Here is a 21,954-nt window from a genome sequence, read left to right on the forward strand (position 1 = left end):
AAATAATATGCCCAAAGTAACAAGTTTATTTCATAATCTTTTTTTTGTCAGTTGTAGGGCTTAAACTCTGGGCCTGGGTGCTGTCCCTCAGCTCTTCAGCTCAAGGCGAGTGCTCTACCACTTGAGCCACAGCACCATTTCCAGTTTTCTGGAGGTTAGTTGGAGATAAGAGTCTCATGGACTTTCCTGTCTGGACTGGCTTTGAACTGCAATCTCAGCCTCTTGAGTAGCTAGGATTACAGGCGTGATCCCACGGCCCCTGGCTCATAATCTTATTTAAGTTAATTTATAACAAATATTTTAAGAAATATTTATGTGAAAATAGCAATCCTTTTACATTGTGTACAGTGTGCAATGAATATTGTTCAGGAAATACTTTTACCACATTCTTATCTGCTGTGTCTTTTTAAAATCGTAGCAACTGGTTTAAACTCCTAGAAAACTGTCTTCATTCCAACATAGAAATCCAATTGTGCATTTTTCACACATATAAGTACAGCCTTTGAACACATGAATTAAAATTAGTTTTATTATGAAGCCCCCCGCCAATTCACTGATGCTCATAAGACTACATTTTTATTGAGATTCCATAAGCTCATATAAAGGATCGGGATGTTCCCAAATCTATTTCTGCTTGTTTCTCTGAAATAGATCCATGCTTCAAGGGAGGGAAGTGGAATGAGAAAAGTTCCAGGTCACCATCACCCAGCACAGATTTCCTGTCACTCCGGATCTCAAAATATGAGGATAGTTCGAATGCTGAAATGTCAGAAGAGTGATATTAGTGATTTGTTTCTGGATTTTTTCCCAACAATAATCCTTCCTGTCTGTCATTAAAAACTAGGCAAATTGTTACTGAAAAGCCATTAGGGTCTGAGATGAACCCCGACTAATTAATTTCCTCCTGCATATCTCTGATAAGAGCATTGGAGCTGAGTTTGGAACCATCGCTGTAACTGTAATTGACTGACAAAAGGAAAAGGTTCTTCAAGCTGGAGCAAAACTCAAATGAGGCTAAGGAGCTGAGAACTGGGAGGATGATTCGGGGTGCTTAGTCTTTTTGATGCCCAAACAGCTTAGCCTAGAGGCTGGCGTAAAGTGTGTGCAAAATTCTTAGTTATTGAATAACTAGATCATATTAATAAATGATGGCTTGTAAAGCAAAGGCACTGATTTGAGTGCAACTGAGCTGAGGAAGCATGGTGTAGGTTTGTATGGGAAAAAATCAGAAGCAGGAGGCCTGTATCAAGCTCCAGTGTCAGTCAATATGTGCAGACTGAGCCTCGATCACTCTGAACGAAGGCAATGATGCTGTCTAGGAAAGCGGAAGGGGGTCTGGAGGAGGAATGGCGAGATTGCACCTGCAGAGGTGAGCACTGCTTTGTCCAAGGAAAGCATCAGAGGACAGAAGTTAGTCATAGTTCTGTGGTTTCTGGTTGGTAGAAGTAGAGTGAGTGACATTATGTGTTGAGATCAGACAGGCTGGTGAAAGAATTATTTGGGAAAAGTTGGTGATGATAAGTAGACTCCAGTCTCCGGAACTATGAGAGAAAAGGGGAGGGAAAGGGCTTTGGCTTATACACAGCAGTTTGGAGGTTATTATTGCATTAGGGTGGTATTTGAAACAAAATTTCTGAAGAGAGAATTTGTTTCTTTGGGAAACAACTACTGCTTATATTTAGCATTCAATTTAAACGATTACTTGTGCTCTTCTGAATAAAGCAGTATTTGGTGTTTCTGACAGTTTTTCTGGGAAATCTGTTATTTACTTGGTGAACTAGTAATGAAGCGTACATTCACAATACAGAATCCCTGTGGGTGCGACCAGATGTGGAGATATGATCAAACTTGAAGAGTGAGTGAAAATTTTGATCTCAGGCTGAAGTGTAGTTCCTTTTACTAATGGAATCCAAATATTTTGTGAATGCTCAATAAATATTTATGGGCACAATGAATGAAATCAACTTTTCTCTCCTAGACAGGCTCTTTAGTTATTGTTATAGATATCCATAGCAAAGACAGATGTATCTGACATTTGCTTGAATTCTTTCTATTGCAACATTACCCTTGCCCAATTGTCAAAGTCTAGAAAAGGTATGACATGAACACTCATGATTCCCTGGGGCTTACCTAACCTATTAGAGAAGTTGGACAGCTGTTACAGAGAACATAGGCTTTATAGTACAGTTTCATCTAGTACCAGCATGATCATGTAGATATACTGTTTATTTTCCTCTCATAATCTTAGTTTCATCATCTGGTAAGAATAATATTTAATCTTCAAGGTTCAGAAGGAAGCATATTTGAAAACTGGAAAGTTTTCAAATTTTAGAGGACTTCAAAAAATGAATACAGGACAGTGACCTTCTGTGAGTAGACAGAAGTAGGCAACTATTGTCAACATGGCTTGTTTATATAATAGAAATAAAACATGAAACAAATGATAGGTTTAAAAAGTAACATAGACAAATAGCTTGTGGAGACACAAACACCATAAAATAATAGTTACCTTTGCCCAGAGTAGAGTAGTTCAAACCCTTCATTGATTTTTTTAAAAGGTAGAACATGGGTTATCAACTGGTCCAGGTCAAATTTCTTTGCTAGAAAATCAGTCACTAATTTAGGTACATCATCTCTGCTTTTCCAACCTGTAAACAAAAACACAGTTTTCTTTATACTTTATAAATTAGTCTATGTTATTGCTGTACACTGTGGCTTTTCCGTTTTGCATTATTATTTTTTCCTGCATGGGGTCATTCCCCATAACATACAAATGAGCATTATTTCTCTGATCTAAGAAACAAAGGTTGCAAATCCAGCTGTCTCACATTTCCATACCAGGTGTAAACCATGGAAAGAATCGACTCCAATGCATTGCTGTTGTTGTTTTTTCCCCTCAAGATTTCACCAATTCATTGGTTACAGTTCTTTCACCAATTAGGCACTTGCTTCAAGCACATTGATGGAAAAGCTTCTATCAAGGCCATCTTTGACCTTCATTTTGACCCATTGGTCAACTATGAGTGCTGAAGTGACAATACACTTGCTGTCAGCCAACACATCATCATCATCATCATCATTGTCCAATTACCTCAAGTAGAATATGGAGGTCTTTTGTAAATCCTTTACAGCCTCTAGACTTCTAATATGCTCTAGGGCTTGGTCCTCATACCTGTACTCCTCTTTATATCTACCCTAAAAGTAATTCCCTCTAATCTCATGGACTTTAATAAGCTATATTTAAAACAATTACGAAGCCCAGCACTGGTGGCTCATGCCTGTAATCCTAGCTACTCAGGAGGCTGAGGTCTGAGGATCACGGTTCAAAGCCAGCCCGGGCAGGAAAGTCAGTGAGACTCTTATCTCCAATAAAGGACTAGAAAACTGAAGTGGCGCTGTGGCTCAAGCAGTAGAGCGCTCGCCTACTCTTCAGCGCTGAAGAGCTGAAGGACAGCACCCAAGCCCTGAGTTCAAGCCCAACGCTGACAAAACAAACAAACAAACAAACAAAAAACAATTATGAGTGAGTGTGCACGCATGCATTGGTGGTGTTGTATCACTGGGTCACTCCTCTGCTCCCAGCTTTGGGTGGTTAATTAGGAATAAGAGTCTCACAGATTTTCCTGCTTATGCTGGCTTTGAACTTTAATCCTCAGATCTCAGCATCTTGGGTTGTTAGGATTATAGGTGTGAGACAATGGTGCAGAGCTCAAAACATTTAAGAGTTTTATCTCCAATCTAGATCTCTACCTCTACAGACTCATCTCTAAACTGTGTTCAGAGGTCTGATAGGCATTTACACTTTGCTCAGCCCTACTTAGTCCTGAGCTTTATTCCCTTCCCACTAGTCCTCAACTGGCTGCTTCTGCACTTTCATCTCAATACATGACCATGAGTTCATCAATGCCTGTTGCTCAAGCCCCAGATCTTGAATTCTGTTCTTTATTTCCCTCAATGAATATATATATATATATATATATATATATGTATATAAAAATCCTATAGGTGCTCTCTGAAAAATATGTCTAGGATCTGAATACTTCTTGCCAGAATCATCACTTTCCCAAGCCACCATCATCTCTTCCCTGCACTAAAATACCATGTGAAGTGTTCTTTCTACTCATTGCTTTGTCTTATGGGCCTTCCCCCTCAGGGCAGGCAGAAGCAAAACAGTAAACTGGAAGTCAGAACTGGCCTTACTTCCCTGAAAAGCAGGGAGAAAGGACAGGAAGAGCTCCACTCTCCCGCCCTCTTCTGCACTGGTCATGCTAACTTCACTCTTCCTGCCACTGTATCTACTTACTATGCCCTCTCCTAGAATAGTCTTCCAAGCTCATTTCCTTTAGGCTTTTGCTTATCTTACTGAGAGACATCTCTGAATTTTTTTTTTTTTTTTTTTTTTTGCCGGTCATGGGGCCTGAACTCTGGGCCTGGGCACTGTCCCTCAGCTCTTCAGCTCAAGGCTAGCGCTCTACCACTGGAGCCACAGCGCCACTTCTGGCTTTTTCTGTTTATGTGGTGCTGAGGAATTGAACCCAGGGCCTCATGCTTGCAAGGCATGCACTCTACCGCTGAGCCACCTTCCCAGCCCTGACATCTCTGAGTTTTATAAAAGAGCATTCCCATCTTCCCATCCTGTGGTACCACCTGATGTCCATCCTCTATTTTTCTCCTTTGTGCTTATCACCTTAAGATGCATTCTGCATTTTCTTATTTATTGTCAGCCTTTCTGCATCACTCACCAGCGGTGGAGGCTTTCTATGTGTTTTTACGTGTGCAGTATTTCCACCATCTGGAAACGTGTCTTGCACTTACTACATGCTTGAGATTTGATGAATTAACTAGTTTTTATGTCTACTATCCCTGAATTATCCATAATCTCTCCACCTCACACAAATAGTCAAAAAGGCAGAAGTTCCGCTCAGGATTCTGTTGTTGTGTTTCTCACTTGCAGTCTTCTTTCCCCCAAGGAGTGTTTCTGAGGAGTCTCATCCAAACCAGCTGCTCTCTGATAGTGTGTGTGTGTCTCAAACCAGCTGGTCTCTAAGTGTGTGTCTCAAACCAGCTTGTCTCTGATTGTGTGTCTCAAGGGGAGAACAAGAAAGAGAGCAAGCTCTAGCCAGCTTTAAACACCAGCTCCAGTTTGTCAACTCAACTAGTGGGGCAGGGACTTTACAGTTCCAAGTTTTATTATTCCTGAGCAGATAGTCACAGAGAAATAAAAGAGGCCAACACATTTACGTAAGACTTTTAGCAGTTTTGCATATGCTAAATAAGTCCTCTCATAATTTGTTTTGGAAAGCAAAAGCCACATTTATTTTTATATCATTTGCTTACCATGAATATTTGCATTCCCCACCAGATTATATACCTCTCTAAAGCAAGAATTAGATCCTTTGTCTCAACAAGTACTGGAATGGTTTTCACCTCTTTTGTGCCTTCAGAGGGTGAAGTGGCCTTTGATATGAGGGCACTAGAAAATAGACCCCCATGGGGAAGAAGAATAGAAAGATTCCCCATGGCCCCTTGTATATTACTTTCTCTATGTAAACAGCAAATGTCTACAAAATCTGATCATCCTTTTGGCTTATTTATTTTGGCTTTGGATCCAGATTTTGGCTGGTGCTTCTATGAATTTAATAAATTTGATATTTCCTACCCATCCTGGTGTACGAAGAATACTACAATCCATTACAATTTTCTTGCCACATAATTTACACCCAAGACACATACTGCTGGTGTCTTTTCATTCAGGCCTGAACTTTAGTCACAGACAGTAATAGGAAATTGTGTGCACTAATACTGGCACTGAATCAAGGAGAGAACCGGACAATTGTCTTTGGGGTACTCATGTTTAGAGTACTTTAGCTCAGTTTATACTCATCCTTGGAAGAAAGATCTTTAAGGAAGATGTGATGAGCCAGAGGCTTCTGTCTCTTGCCAGGCAGAAGGTAAAGCCACCACCTACTGCCCAGAGATCTTGGTGGCTCTCACCTCCAAAGACACACCCCTTCCATGTGCGTCCCGTGAAAAGCAGCATCGGGTCATAGCTGAGCAGCTTGGCTGTGGGAGGCGCGCCTACCACCACGCTGGTCCCATAGTTCATATGGCAGGAGGCCAGGGCATCAATCTGTGTTTAAAACAAGAAGATGGACTCTTAGGAGAGGAACACAAAGAGGCAACGCCTATGTGCATCTGATCATACGAAACGATATTTATTGAAACAAGCTCCAGGAAATGGAAACAAGAGGGTTTTTTAAAAGAAAAAAACCTGTTTTTGTTTTCTTTTCTTTTTGTTCTGTTTGTTTATATGTCTTTGGGAGTCCAACGTGTGGGTGGGGATGGGAGGGAAAAACTGGGAGAGGGGGAGGGGAGGGTGACATTGTCCAAAGAGAAATGTACTCTTTACCTGACCTATATAACTGCAACCCCTCTGTATACCATCTGTATGATAACAATAAAAAAAAAGAAAGAAAGAAAGTAAGGACTCTTTTTCCTATTGTGTCTTATGATAAGAAACAAAGGCTCAGAAATGCCCTGAGAACAATCTCAGTTCTAGTAGTTAGCTCAGTTTCCAAGTCAGGAAGTCAAATTACACTTACAAATCTTTTGTTTAATTGATTCACAATACAGTTTTGGTTCTTAAACTACTACACACTGTCTGCCCTTTAAGACACAAAATGACTATAGGGTGATCAGATTTCCAGTGTACCATGAACTAAAATCAGAGGAAATCCTTGGAGTGTTTTCATAGCAATGTCATCATTTCAGATAAGCCCAAAGACATAAATGAAATTGAAGTACTAAATTAATATGGCTTTCTTACATTTAGTATGAAGATTAAATATTAAATATTTATTTCTAGTTAAATTAAACATTAAATAAGAGACAAGGAAGTCTTTTCTTGGTAATATCATTGAGGCTAATTCCCCCCTTTGAACTCATTCAGCCAGTTGGCTATCTATTAATGATATTTTTCAAACACTTGTTAGATTGTAACTGCAGTTACTGCTGCTTTTCAGAGGCCAATGTTCCCTAGAGTATCATCTAAAAATCAGTAGGCCCTAATAACTTAGGTAACATTGGACACTGCCCTATGAATATACGACCTAGAGTATCAATTGTTATTGCAGAGTGAATTTTAAGTGATGTTAGGAAAGGGATATGTAACAATGGTATGTAAAAGGTACCTTGCTCCTAAGCTACAAAAGCAACCAAACAAAAAAACAAAATAAAAACAAAACTTTTAAAGAAAATTACTGCTTGATCGTGAGTGGAACTGACTTTGTCCCATTTTCTAAATCTCCTGACCCATTCTAGGCCAGGGCTTTCTGATTTCCTGAGTTCTTGAGTTTCACAGATCTACACAAGGGTCTGGCATTGCCAGCTGCCCTGCCCTAAAGTAGCAGAAGAGTACTGAAGGCCCATTTGTGAAAATGGAACCATATAACTTGAAGGACAGAAGGGATTAATGTAGATGTGGGGAGGGAGAATGATAGAACGGGTAACACTGATCAAGATGTACTGTGCCGATAATTGACATACTGAATTAAAATAACTTTATTCAACTACATAAATATAAAACATTTTAAAAAGCAGAATAGATCTCCTATTCCCTGTATCTCCCCATCTCTCCTTGGGAGTTACCTTCTGATGTTTGTTTGTGGTGTTTGTGGTGCTTGGATTGCAAAATAAAATTCAAGAGATGCAATCACCTTTTGAAGAATTCCACTGATGCAAGAAAGATAGTGCCTACAATTTTATCTAGAAGGTTTGTCTCCTTGTCCTTTAGTCACAGGACAGGGGTATGGCAGGATGCTTAAATTTGGTCAGGTAGAACTGCTCTTAAGAGTGTGACTAGTTCAGCCAAAAAAAAAAAATACTAGGTGATTATCATGTGATTTTTAAGGCAAAATATCTGATTATCCGGTATTCCATTGTTTGTGTGCTTGAATGAGAGCCTTTTAAAATAGCTGATAACAGAAAATGAACTTTGCCTTGTGAATATCGAACAGCTTGGACACTTTGTGACTTTGGAATCTTAGCTCTTACCATAGTCTCATGACGTCCAACGACCTCAAAAGTGTAGTCCACAGCGTTGCCCGTCATCTCCGCCAGCACCTCACTGACGGGCTTGGCAGAGTCCTTGGGACTGATGCACTCAGTAGCTCCTACAACCAAGGCCTTTTCAAACTTGTCTTTGTTGAGGTCAATGCCAATGATTCTGGAGGCACCGGCTGACTTGCAGCCCATGATGACGGACAGGCCAACCCCTCCCAGGCCGAAGACAGCACACGTGGACCCAGGGGTGACCTGTGGAGAGAAAAGTTGCCCTACACGTTACCAGTGGAGTCAAAACATCTTTAGTATGTCTGCTAGGACTGGATGACTCACTCGAGAAAGCCACACAGAGGATTAGAAAAGGTAGAATGTTTGAGAAAGGGATTATGTAACAAAACAAAAACAGAATTTGCCAGATAAATGAAAACCCATCCTGAATGGCTACACTTTACCCAGGAGGTTGTTTTAGTCTACTTGGCTAGCATTCAGACCCTCACCCTCCCGGCAGGATTCGACAAGCAAAGACCTCCATTGACTCTCCTCCACAAAGCCTTCCAAGATCTCTTTTATGTTTGTTCTGAATAACATTTTCTGACTAATCATGATTCTGAGTCATTTGTAAAGAAATAGATTTCTTTTTTCCCCAACAGAATCCCATCCCCTGGAGCAATTAGATGATTCCTGTATAGCTCTTGGAAGGGAATGCAGTTAAATCACTTCGGGGAGTTTTGCACAGTACTATGCTGCATTCACGAGGTCATTTTCTACTCTAGTTTTACATCAAGCAGAGAACCTAATGTGTGTAAACCCATGGAATGGGCAATAAGCTTTGTTGTGGTTGTTTCTTTCCTTTTTTTCCCCTTAAATACAAAGGTCTAAGGACAAACTGGGGCTGTTTGCAGATCTCTTGGCTTTCTGGCTCTGTCTCCCTTGCAATAACTACATCAAAGAACTAGTCTGGGTGCATATGGCAGCATGTGTTTCGAAGCACCTGTACCTGTAAGCTGCAGGTTTGGGCGCCCCCTACCGTCTGTCTGTCTCATTGTCATTTAATTTTAGTGATGGGCTATGGCATCCGAATTCTTCATTCAGTCTTGAGTTTGGAGCTTTTGAGTCAAAGTAGTTATTCTCTCAAGGATCATCCAGATTCAGTCATCATTGATTCATCCATTCACATCACTGCTGGTCCCCAGTGAGTATCTCATTTCAGACCCAAATGGAAATTCCTTGCCTTTTCTCACCATCTATTCTGCCACTTGAATTGTTGAAACTTCAGAGGAAATGTTGATAGTTAAATTTCAGGTTCTAGATTTAGGTACAAACCTTAGAGTCTTAGCTTATCATAACAACAAGGTTGATGGTGTCTATTTTTGTGCATCTGGGGCTTTGGGCCATTAAGTTAGTCTCTGGGAATGGGCTGAGCAGCTGAGGTTAATGTAGTTGTTGATGCTTTCATGTCTGGCGCCTAGGAGAACTCAGGGCCTGGTGTCCTTGCCTCCCTGGCCACGCTTCGCAGGAATTCTCTCCCATCACTGTTGAGAGAAGTAAGTGCTATGCTTGGAGAGAACACCAGACCCCCTCTGCTCCACATGCTTCAGTTCTATTCCTTTTGCTGATTCTTTCACCCTAATAAATCATGACCATGAGCCTAACAACTTCTCTGATTTCTTGATCATAGCTTAGAAGCCAGGGAAGGACTTCTGGTATACCCCAACATTGACAGTTTGGCCAATTTTCACACAAGCAAACACAAGCCTGCATGTTTCTTTAAGTGATTTGTCTTAAGATACAGCTACCAGGAAAAATTATTTTATTTCAAAGTATCAAGTGTCTCCATAAATAATATATTTCGCAAGTGCTAATATGGTACCACTACACCAAGTACAGTAAAAAACTTATTACAAAGAATAATGTAAAGTTATATTCAGTGTCCCTTCTTTTATATCTATATTGGCAGAGAATTCTTGGTGTATGATTTCTAGGAGACCCATGGGAATGAACATTCCCAAGGTTTGGCTAAGGATATTAAACACAAATGATCACTAACATGAGCTATTGTATGGGCATGAATGCTAATGCTCTATATTCATAGAACTCAAGCCTATTTGAACCATCGCTAGAACAAATATTCCTATCTCAAAGTCCATATGTGTGTGTTTCTTTTAAGTTGCTTAATCATTTTCATTTTTCTGCACATTTTGTCTAGTCTCCTCTTTTATTCACTCATCTCTTTCCTGTTAATGTTTGCAATTTTTTGTGCTGTTACTGGGGCTTGAATTCAGGGCCTCATACCCTTGCTCAGGTTCTTCATTTATGGCTGGAATTCTACCATCTGAGCCATTCCTTTCAGTTTTTTGCTGGTTAACTGAAGATAAGACTCTCTCCAATTTGTTTGCTTTTGCTGGCTTCAAACTGCAATTCTCAGATCTCAGCCACCAGAGTAGCTAGGATTATAGATATAAGCCATCAGTATCCAGTTCCTACTAATATTTATTAAGTGATTACTATTGCCAGGCTATTTACTTAAAAAATGCAGTAAGTAAAAGCTTGGTCCATGTCTCTCAAACTTTTATTCTAATGGAGAAGATTAAAATATAATGAGTTAAGACTTAGTATACATTTTATTGAAGAAGCGATCATAGTTTTCTTAAATAATTGAGATGGACTGCTACTTAGTTGAAATAGACCAAAAAAAATGAGAACTTCTCTGATTAGGCAAGTAATCTTTAAACAGAGAGTGATGTTACTCAGACATATGCTGAGCGACTGTGCTAGACCATCAGAGTATTTTATGATCATTGCTCTGGCTTGTAAGTGAAGAATTATTAAAGACAGTCAAGAAGAGCAATGGGGGAAACAGTATGAAGTCCAGCACATCAAGCTAGTGAAGCTCTAATGTTGGTGATGAGTTGCAGAAAACGGTGAGATTTAAATCATATCATATAGATACAGTGAACAGAATGTGCTGTTTGGATTGGCTGCAAGGGGATGGCTAGCAAAGAAGTAGGAGCAAACATATTTGAGGAACAAGAGGAAGACAAAATTCATAATTTAGCTTTGTACATAAGTGCGAGATACCTGTGGCTCATCTAAATGGAGGCATCAGGCATATCGGAGTTGCATAAAAAAATTCAGGACTCAGAGTGAGTCCTCCAAATACAGTTTGGAATCAACTCATGTTGATTTTGCTTCCGAGGTTTTAAGGCTTTCGAGTTGGATGAGATCACCACTATGTGGTGATTCTTGACTAGCTTGTTAGAATGGTTTTTCCTGTTTCTGAATTGTACATAATTCTACTTAATTTCTTTGACTTAATAAGGGTAACTAGGTACAAATAAAAACTCATTCATGAGTTTTGAAAACTTATGAATACTTTCATAAGTTATATGCCAGCTGTTAGGGAGTGTATGATCTTCTCCCACTCATATGCTGAAATCCTCATCTCCAGAACCTCATTTGGAGAGATGGTCTTTGCACAAGCAGTCAAGCTAGTGATGTCATTCAGGTAGACCCTTCTATGGCTTGTAGACCCTTCTATGGCTTGGACTTGTTTGGATATGTTTGCTCTGTCCCCTGGGAGTTCATGGACTGGAGGCTTGGAACTTCCAAGAGTTGAGGAAATGGGTCACTGGGGTAATCACTTAGAAGGATTTAGGGTTAATCCTTGTTCTGAGGATCTCAGTTAAATCTGCCAAGAAAGATGGAGATGAGGCCGGCATGTACTTCTGCACTGTTGGCTTTGACAGACTGCTGTTTTCCTGCTCATAGTCATGTGATGGGGTGGCACATTCAAGGATGCTCTCATCAGAGGCTGGAAAGATAGGGCCATCAGATTTTCAACCCCTAAACTGGAAGTTGAGTAAACTTCTTTATAAATCTTCAGGTGCTTTGTGTTTTGTTATAGCAACACAAAACTAACCTCACCCAAATAAAAAGGGAAATTGGCTATAAAGACATATATCTAGGGATGATGATGAAAAGACACACTGGGAGAAAAAATCCATCTCTAAGCCAAGAGGAATGGCCTAGAGCAGATCCTTGGCCTCAAAGCCCCAAGAAAGAACCAACCACGCCAACAGTTGGATTTTAGATCCTGGTCCCCAGAACCATGAGATGATAAATTTTAGTTGCTAAAGTCACCCAGTGTATAGTATTCTATGAAAGCAGCTCTAGCAGGCTAATATATCTGCATGCTATGAAGAATGATGAATTTTAGAAGTGAATTAGAATTTTAGAAATCGAACCTGAAGGAGATGGGAGGAAATCAAGAGTAAACCCCAAGATTTAATAAAATTTCTACCCTCAATTTTTTCTTTTTCTTCCAGTTGTTTGGGCATTAAGCTGAGAATTAAATGTTTTTAAAATATTTTGTTTGTTCATTTTCAAGTATATTTGGGATGCCAAGAAAAGTATATAAGAAAGGAGAGGAGACAACGTCGGTGCGGGGGGGAGGGGGGAAGGGGGGGGGAAGGAGAAGGATTGGGATTGGGGGGGAGGGGGGAGGCTGGGAAGGGATGTGAAGGGTAAACAAAGGAGAAGGCTGCAATGCTTGGTAAGAAATGTACGCATTATCCTGCCCATGTAATTGTAACTCCTCTGTACAGTATGTTCACAAATAAAATAAAATTAAATTAAAAAAAAAAAGAAAGGAGAGGAGGGAAAGAAGGAAGGAAGGAAGGAAGGAAGGAGAAAAGGAAGGAAGGAAGGGAGGGACGGAGGCAGGGAGGGAGGGAGGAAGAACAAAGAAAAAAGAAAAGAAAGAAAGAAAGAAAGAAAGAAGAAAGAAGGAAGGAAGAACGAAAAGAAAGGAAGGGAAGGAGGAAGGAAGAAATAAAGAAGGGAGGGAGGGAGGAAGAAGAAAGAAAGAAAGAAAGGAAAGAAGGGAGAGAGGAAGGAAGGAAAAAAGAAAGATAAAGGAAGATAAAGGAAGGGAGGGAGGGAGGCAGGGCGGGAGGAAGAAGAAAAAGAGGAAGAGAGAGAAGGAGGAGGAGGAGGAGGAAGAGGAGGAGGAGGAGGAGGAGGAGGAGGAAGGGGAGGAGGAAAAGGAGGGAGGGAGGGAAGGAAGGAGGGAGATGTTAGTCTACCCAACCCTGTTTCTTACCTTGCCAGTTTTCACAGCAGCCCCATATCCAGTGGAAAATCCACACCCAATTAAGCAGACTTTCTCAGGAGGAGCTGCGTCATCAATCTTGGCTACACAAATTTCCTCCACCACTGTGTACTCAGTGAACGTACTGGTGTTCATGAAGTGGTAGACAGTTTTGCCCTTGCATGTAAACCTGGTAGTGCCATCAGCCAGGACCCCAAGACCAGTTAAACTATATGAAACATCAGAGGCCGATAGTTATTATTCAATTCAAAAAGCACAAGAAACTCAACTGTCATTGGAGTGACAATGCCTGACACATACTCACTCCTGATGCAAACATTGCCCTGTGGGTTACGGCAGGTAGCGCACTCTCCACACTGTGGCAAAAAGAGGGGGATGACTTTGTCACCTAAAAGAAAAACATCATGATATAAGCTACTGTGTGTTAACAATGAGATAAATGAATACAAGCTGCACCCATAACTACACAGGAAAGTTCATTGAAAAGATTCAAAGGTTACATGCACTGTAAATGTTGCTAGCTAAAGATGGAGATTTTGCCATGTTAAGTACTACTTGGTACAATTGCTTATTGCATCTTTCTGAGTTGGGTTAAGGCTCAAATGCCTCCTGGCAGGTACTCTTATTATTTATTTTTTTATGGAATAATGAACATCTACATACTGACATGTGTGCAGACCTGGTTTTACCGTCCTAACACCTTCTCCAATGCTCTCTACCACTCCAGTTGCTTCGTGTCCAACGATCACTGGGAATTTCGCCGCCATTGCTTTTTTTATCACATGGTCGTCTGTGCGACAGATTCCTGAAGCCAAAATCTGGGCTCAAAAGCAAACAAACAAAACCATTGTGAACCCAACAGCAAACTGGTCATTTACCAATTGAGAGAACATTGAGTTAGGTCTTGAAGAGATTATCATTGTTTCTTCTACATCATTTTTCTGATATGAGACTCTGACAAGACTCTGAACCTAAAATCAATAACCAGATGAGTTCTTTCTTTTCAAAGGAACTATAATATTTTAAATATTGCTCGGGCCTTTCTGTGGGGAACTTGAAGGAATTGGATGCAGATGTTACCAAGGCAATGTGTAGATTTTTGTAGCCAGGTTCTTCAAAGACTGTCTTAATAAAGGGTGGAGGAAATGGTGGCCAAGGTGGTAAGGAAGGAGCTGTATCTCACTGTGACCAAAGGAGAGGATGGAGAGAAGGCTGGCAGCAGTGACCTCTCAGCAACTCCTCCCCAAACCAAGGGTCAGACTCTGTCCACTGGAATGGGAGGGGGGAAGGGAATGATCCAGAAGTTGTCATGCCATTTCTCAGGCACAAATGCCTTCCTCTTTCCTGTGAAAGGTAATCTCAGTATACCCGGACTTCAGGAAGATTTTCAAAGCAGTCATTAGGCATGCCTATTCACCATTTTTTCATCAAATGAAAGGCCCTTTTATTACCTTAATGCGAACTTCTTTAGCCTTCGGTGGAGAGACTTCTATTTCCTCAATGGAGAAGGGAGTATTTGGTTCCCACAGTACCGCAGCTTTACACTTAATAACCTAAGAAATGGACAAGTGTTGTAATGGGCCCCAATCGCCTTTATAGATACTAGAAATGACCAATGTAAACAGATGATAGATGTAATACTGTATATTTTCTGGAATGATTTTCACCCAATACTGGAGTCTTCCACATCATCTGATGTTTGGAAATGCCATCCAGAAGGACAAAATACTCAGTCTAGGACCACATAGCGCATGACATGTAAGCTGTATTAAATGTGAGCTCTCCTGTCTGCCACCCATTGCTTTAGAAAATCTGGTGTTCACCTAATATTCCAGTAAACGAGCTTCTTTTGTTACAATTTCAAAAGCAAGGGATGAACTGAGCCATCACCTGGGCATTGATTATTCACAGAAGACAAATCTGGCACACATAACATGCTGCTAATGTGCTTGCAAGAGCAGAAGACTCTATTCCTTTGATGCCTATAACCATGTAGCAATATGAAGAAACTAGAGCATGGAGGAAATGTGGAAGAACTACACTGCCTGAGACTAGATTTCCTGAGAAGGATGAACCTGTGTCTTTGCCAGTGTACTTCCTTTTTTGCCACCTAGCACAACTGAGTTAGGCAAGTTAAAGATTCTCACACTGAGGAATCGTCTGTGGCTAGCTTTCAGCCCTTTAGCTGTTTTCATTTTGTTTTTTATTGTTCTTATAAAAGTGATGTACAGAGGGGTTACAGGTACATATGTCCGGTAGAGAGTACACTTTTCTGGACAATGTTACCCCTTTCCTCTTTCTCTCCCAGTTTCTTTCTCCAATCCCCACCCACAAGGTGTATAATTCATTTCCAATGTAGCAGCTAGTGCGTAACATTGCTGCATTTGCTTGCCAGTACCCTCCTAAAGATAGATAAATAAGACAGAAAGATAACAACAACAACAACAAAGCATTCTGGGCTTCATTTTGATAAATCTTATTTTATATGATCAGATATATTCTCCTAAGAGTATCCTTTGGTCTTACTGTGTGTGAATGCCTAGAGTTCTGTATACTTTATCATGTGTATATTAGATGGTGTATATTAGATCTGGTGTATATTAGATCTAGTTTCCACATATGAGAGAAAACATCACCATTTGTCACTTCTGAGCTTGACTTAGCTCACTTAACATGGTTTGTTCTAGTTCCATCCAGTTAGCTGTTTTTATTTGTTTGTGATGCTGGGGGTAGAACCCAGCCTTGTACTTTCTAGTCAAGTGCTCTACCATTTGAGCCACTTCCCTAGTTCTTTGGCCTTTTATTTTATTTTTGAGAAATGATCAAACAAGTAGGCCTCTGATCTAAGTTGCCTTGTTGGACATACATAGGCTTAACCAGTTGAAGAAAGCATTCATAAGAAAAGCATTTTCAGACAAGATTACCCTGAATTTCCAGATATTCTTATACCCCAGGGGTGACAACTTCCAAGGCAAATATAACAAGCTAGTCTGTAAGATATTGTTCCATGCAATCATAAGAAGTGTTTTTTTCCAGCAAACATAATTTTATTCTCTGTAATGGCTGAATATTTAAAAATCTATCATGAGAGGTATCTTTAAGAAAAATAATGAAATGTAATTCTCAGATTGTCAAGCCAATTACTTTTCACTTAGTGGGAACATACATATTGCCTGAAGGAAAGAAAATGGACTTTGTCGCTGAGATTAACCTCTTTGGAAGGCAATCCACAATGTACATCAAGACACATTTTCCTCTCTTAATTCCGTTACAAAATCTGCCTTAGCCAAACTCAGAGTGACAAATGGTGCCTGTTTTTCTCTCATATGTGGAAGCTAGATCTAAAATACACGGGGACATGACAAATTATACAGGGTTCTAGGCATTCACACCCAGTGAGACCAAAGGAGGAAACTTTGAAAAGGCACAATGACTATGTACATTTGATCATATAAAATAATATTTATCAAAATAAACTTCAGGAAATGGAAATGAGTTTTTTCTTTGTTGTTGTTTTGTTTTCTTTTTGTCTTGTTTGTTTGTCTGTTTTGGGGGGAGGGTAAGGGAGAGGCACAGAAATGGAGGGACAAATGCAGCCATACTACTGATTAGACACTATGTTGGAAATGAACTATGCAACTGGCGGGTGGGATGGAGGGAAAAACTGGGAGAGTGTGAGTGAAGAGGAAAAAGAACTGTAAAGCAAAGCAATGTACACTTTACTGGACATGTAACTGTAACCCTCTGTACATCACCTTTAGAGTAACAATAAAATACTTTAAACTACGCCTTAGGGAAATGTTAACTGCAGGAAATCTTTTTTGTTGTTGTTGCTGTTGTTTGGTCCGTCATGGGGTTTGAACTCTGGGCCTGGGAGCTGTCCCTGAGCCCTTCAGTTCAAGGCAAGTGTTCTACTACTTGAGCCACAGCTCAAGTGGTCAGTTGGAGATAAGAGTCTCAAGGACTTTCCTGCCTGGGCTGGCTTTGAGTAACCTGCTGAGTAGCTAGGATTACAGGTGTGAACCACTGAAGCCCTGCTAGAAAATCTTTGTTTTTTATTACGAAAATACTGTACAGAGGAGTTACAATTATATGGGCAAGATAATGAGTACATTGTTGCCTCCTCCTTTGTTTCCCCTTCCTATCCCTTCCCATCTCCCCCCCCAACCCCCTTATCCCCCACCCCACCTCCCTGCTAAAGTTGTAAAGTTCATTTTTCAACATAGCGACTTGTACATCTCATTGTTGCAATGAGTCCACCTGTATCCCTATTTAAACGATTTATCTTTGCCCTTCCCCTCCACAAATTATACCAACATCAAATACAGTGAAAGCAGGGCTTATGCCGTGGGGGAGGGACATACAAAGCAGCAAAGAAATCATCTTATAAATAAGTTAGGAACAATCGCATGAAAGAAAAAAACACTTGAATATATATCTTAGGGTTCATTTTCCTAACATCAATTTATCTGACCTTTTCTGCTTGACTCAGACATATACTAGTTATTGCAAATAAGGGATACCATGGAACCTATGTTTCTTTGAGCCTGGCTTACTTCACTTAATATAATTTTTTTCAAATCTTTCCATTGCCTAACAAATGGGCCAATGTCATTCTTTCTGATGGAGGCATACAATTCCATTGTGTATATATACCACATTTTCTTGATCTACTGAGGGGCATCTGGGTTGGTTCCATATCTTAGTTATAGTAAATAATGCTGCAATAAACATAGTCGTGCTGGTAGCTTTAGTATGGTCTTGTTTGTGAACATTTGGGTAAATGCCCAAAAGTGGGATTGCTGGGTCATAGCGGAGCTCTATGTGGAGTCTTTTGAGGAACCTCCATACTGCTTTCCAAAGTGGTTGAACAAGTTTACACACCCACCAACAATGCAGTAAGGTTCCCTTCTGTCCACATCCCCTCCAGCATCTGTTGTTATTAGAGTTCTTGATTCTAGCCATTCTAACTGGGGTGAGGTGATATCTCAATGTTGTTTTGATTTGCATTTCTTTTATGGCTAGAGAGGTTGAGCATTTCTTCATGTGTCTGTTGGCCATCCTTCTTTCCTCTTCAGAGAAGTTTGTCTTGAAGTCTTTAGCCCACTGATTTATTGGGCTGTTATTTCTTTGAGGATTTGTTGTTGTGGGATTTAATTTTTTGAGTTCCAGGTATATTTTAGATATGAGACCCTTGCCCATTGTATGGCTAAGGAAGATCTTCTCCCAATCCGTGGGCTTTCTATTGATCTTGCTAGCTATGTCCTTTGCCATGCAGAAGCTCTGCAATTTCATGCAATCCCATTTGGAAAATCTTAATATAGGTTAGAGAACCAAGGAATGGGGAAATATATTGTAGTAAATCTAGAAACCCATCTCAGGCACTTAAGACTATTTATAAGTTGTAGTAAACTGGGAAAATGTTACCAAAAAGTTGGAAAGATAGAATAAAAACGTTCGAGTGCTGTGTTGGTATGGCTATATAAAATATGGGTACAAAAATGCTGAAGGATTTGTTAGGAAATGGAAAAACTTGGAAAAAATTATATTAAGTGAAGTTAGCCAGGCCCAAAGAAACATAGGTCCCATGGTTTCCCTTATTTGTAATATCTAGTATATGTATGAGTCAAGCGGAAAAGGTCAGATAATGTGATGTCAGGAAAATGAACCCTTAGATGTGTATTTTAATGTTTTTTTCTTTCATGCATGTGTTTCTAACGCATTTATAAGATTATCTCTTTGTTGCTTTGTATGTCCCTCCCCCACAGTATAACCTCTGCTTTCACTATATTTGCTGTCAGTATAACTTGTGGAGGAGATGGGGAAAAACCAGTTGTTTAAGGATACACGTGGACCTGTTGCAACAATGAGAAGTACAAGTTGTCATGTCCAAAACGAGCTTTACCACGTCGGTGCGTGGGGGGGCGGGAGAAGGGGGGGAAGGAGAAGGACTGGGATTGGGGGGGAGGGGGGAGGCTGGGAAGGGATGTGAAGGGTAAACAAAGGAGGAGGCTGCAATGCTTGGTAAGAAATGTACGCATTATCCTGCCCATGTAATTGTAACTCCTCTGTACAGTATGTTCACAAATAAAATAAAATTAAATTTTAAAAAATGCTGAGGGAATAGAACGAAAGTAGAATCATGCAGTGTGAGGATGTAAGCTTCTGCTGTATTTTTCCCCTTATAGTTACTGGTGATTCAAATTGTCTGGAATGACCATTATAATTGAATTATGTTTTTCCAAAATTAAAAATTCTCAAAATTGAATCCTAACCTTCAATTTCCCAGAATATGATGATAGTATTTAGAGGTAGGGTGTTTGAAGAGTCAATTGAGCTAAAGTGAGATCATTAAAGTTAGTCTTAACTTGTGGAGCTAGTCATTTTATAAGAAAAAGAGACATAGACATGGACACACACACACACACAAAGGTCATGAAAATGGAGAATAAGGACATTCAAGCTAAAGAGAAAGATCTCAGAAGAAACCAATGGTGTCAATGGCTTGTTCTTAGAATTCCAGATTTTAGATGTAAGAGAAATGTCTCCCATTCAAGTACTAATCATACATGACCCTGCTTAGGTTCTAAAATCAAACGCGATGGTTCTAGACTAGGTAAAGTCTCACTCTTTAAGTCATTTAGTACATGGCACTTGGTTATGATAACCTTAAGCAAACCAATTCATTTATCTTTTAGTTTTTAATGAACATGAAAAAAAATATAAAGAAGGGAAAAAGCAATCCGTCATGGAAAGGGCAGCTCTTCTTTCCTGAGCCATACTGAAAAGTTAGAACAACTTAGGAACTACGTATCTCTTCTGCAAACCACAGCATTGTGCAGTTATCTCCAACTGAACTGATATAGCAACTACTCCAGCTGTAGTATACATCTGATCATGACAGTGTAATGTCTGGGGCCACCGAATGTCTCCATTACTGGATGTGTGCTGGCAGTGTCTGGATTGAAGAGAGCAGCATTGGTGTCTGAGCCCCTGGTTGGCTGGACATGTTTAAGATCCCCTGTAAATCTGTGGTTCGTTCATTTCAATGGCTAGAGTCACTGGCTTCTCAGTGAAAAAAGTGGATCATACAGATCAGCTAGTCTTCTTGGATTTCTGACCCAGATGCAGGTATTTTTATTCCAGTTCTACTTAATTCTGGGGGGAAAAAGTTTCAAATTCTAACATCAGAGTATTCGCTCTCTAATCACTCAACCCAAGACTTCAAATGCCATTTCTGTTCTTCCCCAAACCTTGAGGCAGTGTAAGTACAGCATATGCTAAGAACACAGCAAACTAACAAGAAACATCAAAAAGATTTTGCAATTGTGTGCCCATCTAAAGCAAGTGCTTGTACTCGTCTTCTTGAAAATGAGAAAAAGTCAGTGATTTCTAAAGTTAAAATTAATTCTGACATTAAAAAAAAACAGAGCAAACCTAATTATCTACAATATAGCCTTATTTTTATGGAAGTTTAAAACACACGTTTTAATTTTTTAAATGCATCTGAGAAACCTTCAAAGCATACTAGTTGTCTACCTGCCTTTCAGAATTACCATTTCTTAGTGTTTCTTAGACCCCCAAACCTACTGAAAAACGAATACAATGCATGCTACTGAGGATATTGATTTAAAAAATATAAAAATCTCCTTCTGGAAATACTGTGCTCATAAGAGCAAATGCTCATCTTTCCTGAAAGAAAATTGTGAATAACACCAGTATACTGTCAACCATAATACTCTATTGTTCTCTAGTAGGTTACAGAAAACTCTTCATGTATAGTTTTCATTAATTTAACTTTGCCTGTACTGTATGCCTGCTCAAAGGGCATTCCATTCCTCAAGGGATATCCTCAAGGATTTAATTATTTGACTAGATTCAAAGTTTTAAATGCCAACCCTACATTACTAGAGCATAACAATACCACACCCACTCTGCTTACTTTTCCAGCCGTGCTCATCCTAGCTTCCTCTTGATTCTGAACTTCAGGAAAGGGGGATTTTTCTGATTAAAAAGTTATCACTTTGCTGTGCACAACAGTACCTTCTGCTTCCCAATAAATAGTCAGTTCCTAAGTTCCGCCTCCAACAATCTGATTCATAGCTTTCCCCAGAAGCCCTGCCTCTTTCAAGTGAGTTGTGAAGAGAATTCTACCAGCTATGATGATTAATCCAAGAGCAGGAAATAACCAAACCCATTGAAAGGAAAAAAAGCATTCTTAGCCATCTTATTTTGGAATCAGGTCTTTTAATAATATACATTTAAAAACACCTTTTGTTTATGTGTTCCTTGCGTGTGCTGTGAGACAACTCATTTTAGAGATGTGTGTGTGTACATGTGTAATTTAGACATGACTTCAGTCTTCAAAGACTTGATGTAGTTTACAGAAAATGTGCAAATAAATACCAAGAAAGACAGAGCCAATGAGATTTAAAAAGAATTGGAATGGAAGGTCAAAGTTGAGAGGAAAAAAAGAGATTGGGAGTATACAGGACATAGAAATGAATTGCTGTGGTTTCTAGGTATGTGAGAGCTAGAAAGTTAAGGAAAACTTACTCGTATACCTAGAGAAATTATCATCTGACCCCAGATTACATTATCCATGGATCAAGGGCATAATATCAACTGGCTATGCAGTTTACACCCACACAGGTACCCAGAGAAGGGCTTCAAAGGAATTACACACAAACACTCGAATTCTAAAGGACTTTCATTTATTTGGCAAGTTCTTAGCTTCTCAGAATCAACTGTCCAGCCATTTCTCACCACTGTCTCATCATATA

At 39.8% G+C, this 21,954-nt stretch overlaps 1 protein-coding gene across 2 annotated transcripts; it reads right to left on the reverse strand.

The window, feature by feature from the left end:
- Positions 1-511: 511 nt before the first annotated feature.
- Adh7 (alcohol dehydrogenase 7 (class IV), mu or sigma polypeptide) lies at positions 512-21,187 on the reverse strand. 2 transcript variants are annotated; one of them, XM_070022029.1, is made up of 9 exons: positions 21,114-21,187; positions 14,623-14,724; positions 13,851-13,989; positions 13,472-13,559; positions 13,163-13,379; positions 8,053-8,313; positions 5,995-6,130; positions 2,510-2,648; positions 512-759 (listed from the first exon to the last, which is right to left on the reverse strand). In XM_070022029.1, the coding sequence occupies exons 1-9, from the start codon at positions 21,129-21,131 to the stop codon at positions 735-737; spliced, it is 1,125 nt and encodes a 374-aa protein (XP_069878130.1). In that variant the 5' UTR covers positions 21,132-21,187; the 3' UTR covers positions 512-734. The 2 variants fall into 2 exon arrangements, with proteins under 2 accessions (XP_069878130.1, XP_069878131.1); XM_070022030.1 differs by lacking the exon at positions 21,114-21,187 and having other exon boundaries at positions 13,851-13,994; positions 14,623-14,700.
- Between the last annotated feature and the right edge of the window lie 767 nt (positions 21,188-21,954).

Source organism: Dipodomys merriami, unplaced genomic scaffold (genome assembly GCF_024711535.1).
Source record: "Dipodomys merriami isolate MVZ:Mamm:240054 unplaced genomic scaffold, mDipMer1.0.p SCAF_15, whole genome shotgun sequence".
NCBI lineage: Eukaryota > Metazoa > Chordata > Mammalia > Rodentia > Heteromyidae > Dipodomys > Dipodomys merriami.

Coding starts and splice junctions, on each gene's coding strand:
- Adh7 (XM_070022029.1), bottom strand. Junction 13,990..14,622: donor CTAAAGAAGTTCGCATTAAG/GTAATAAAAGGG, acceptor TTTTGAGCCCAG/ATTTTGGCTTCAGGAATCTG. Junction 13,560..13,850: donor TGTTAGGACGGTAAAACCAG/GTCTGCACACAT, acceptor TTTTTCTTTTAG/GTGACAAAGTCATCCCCCTC.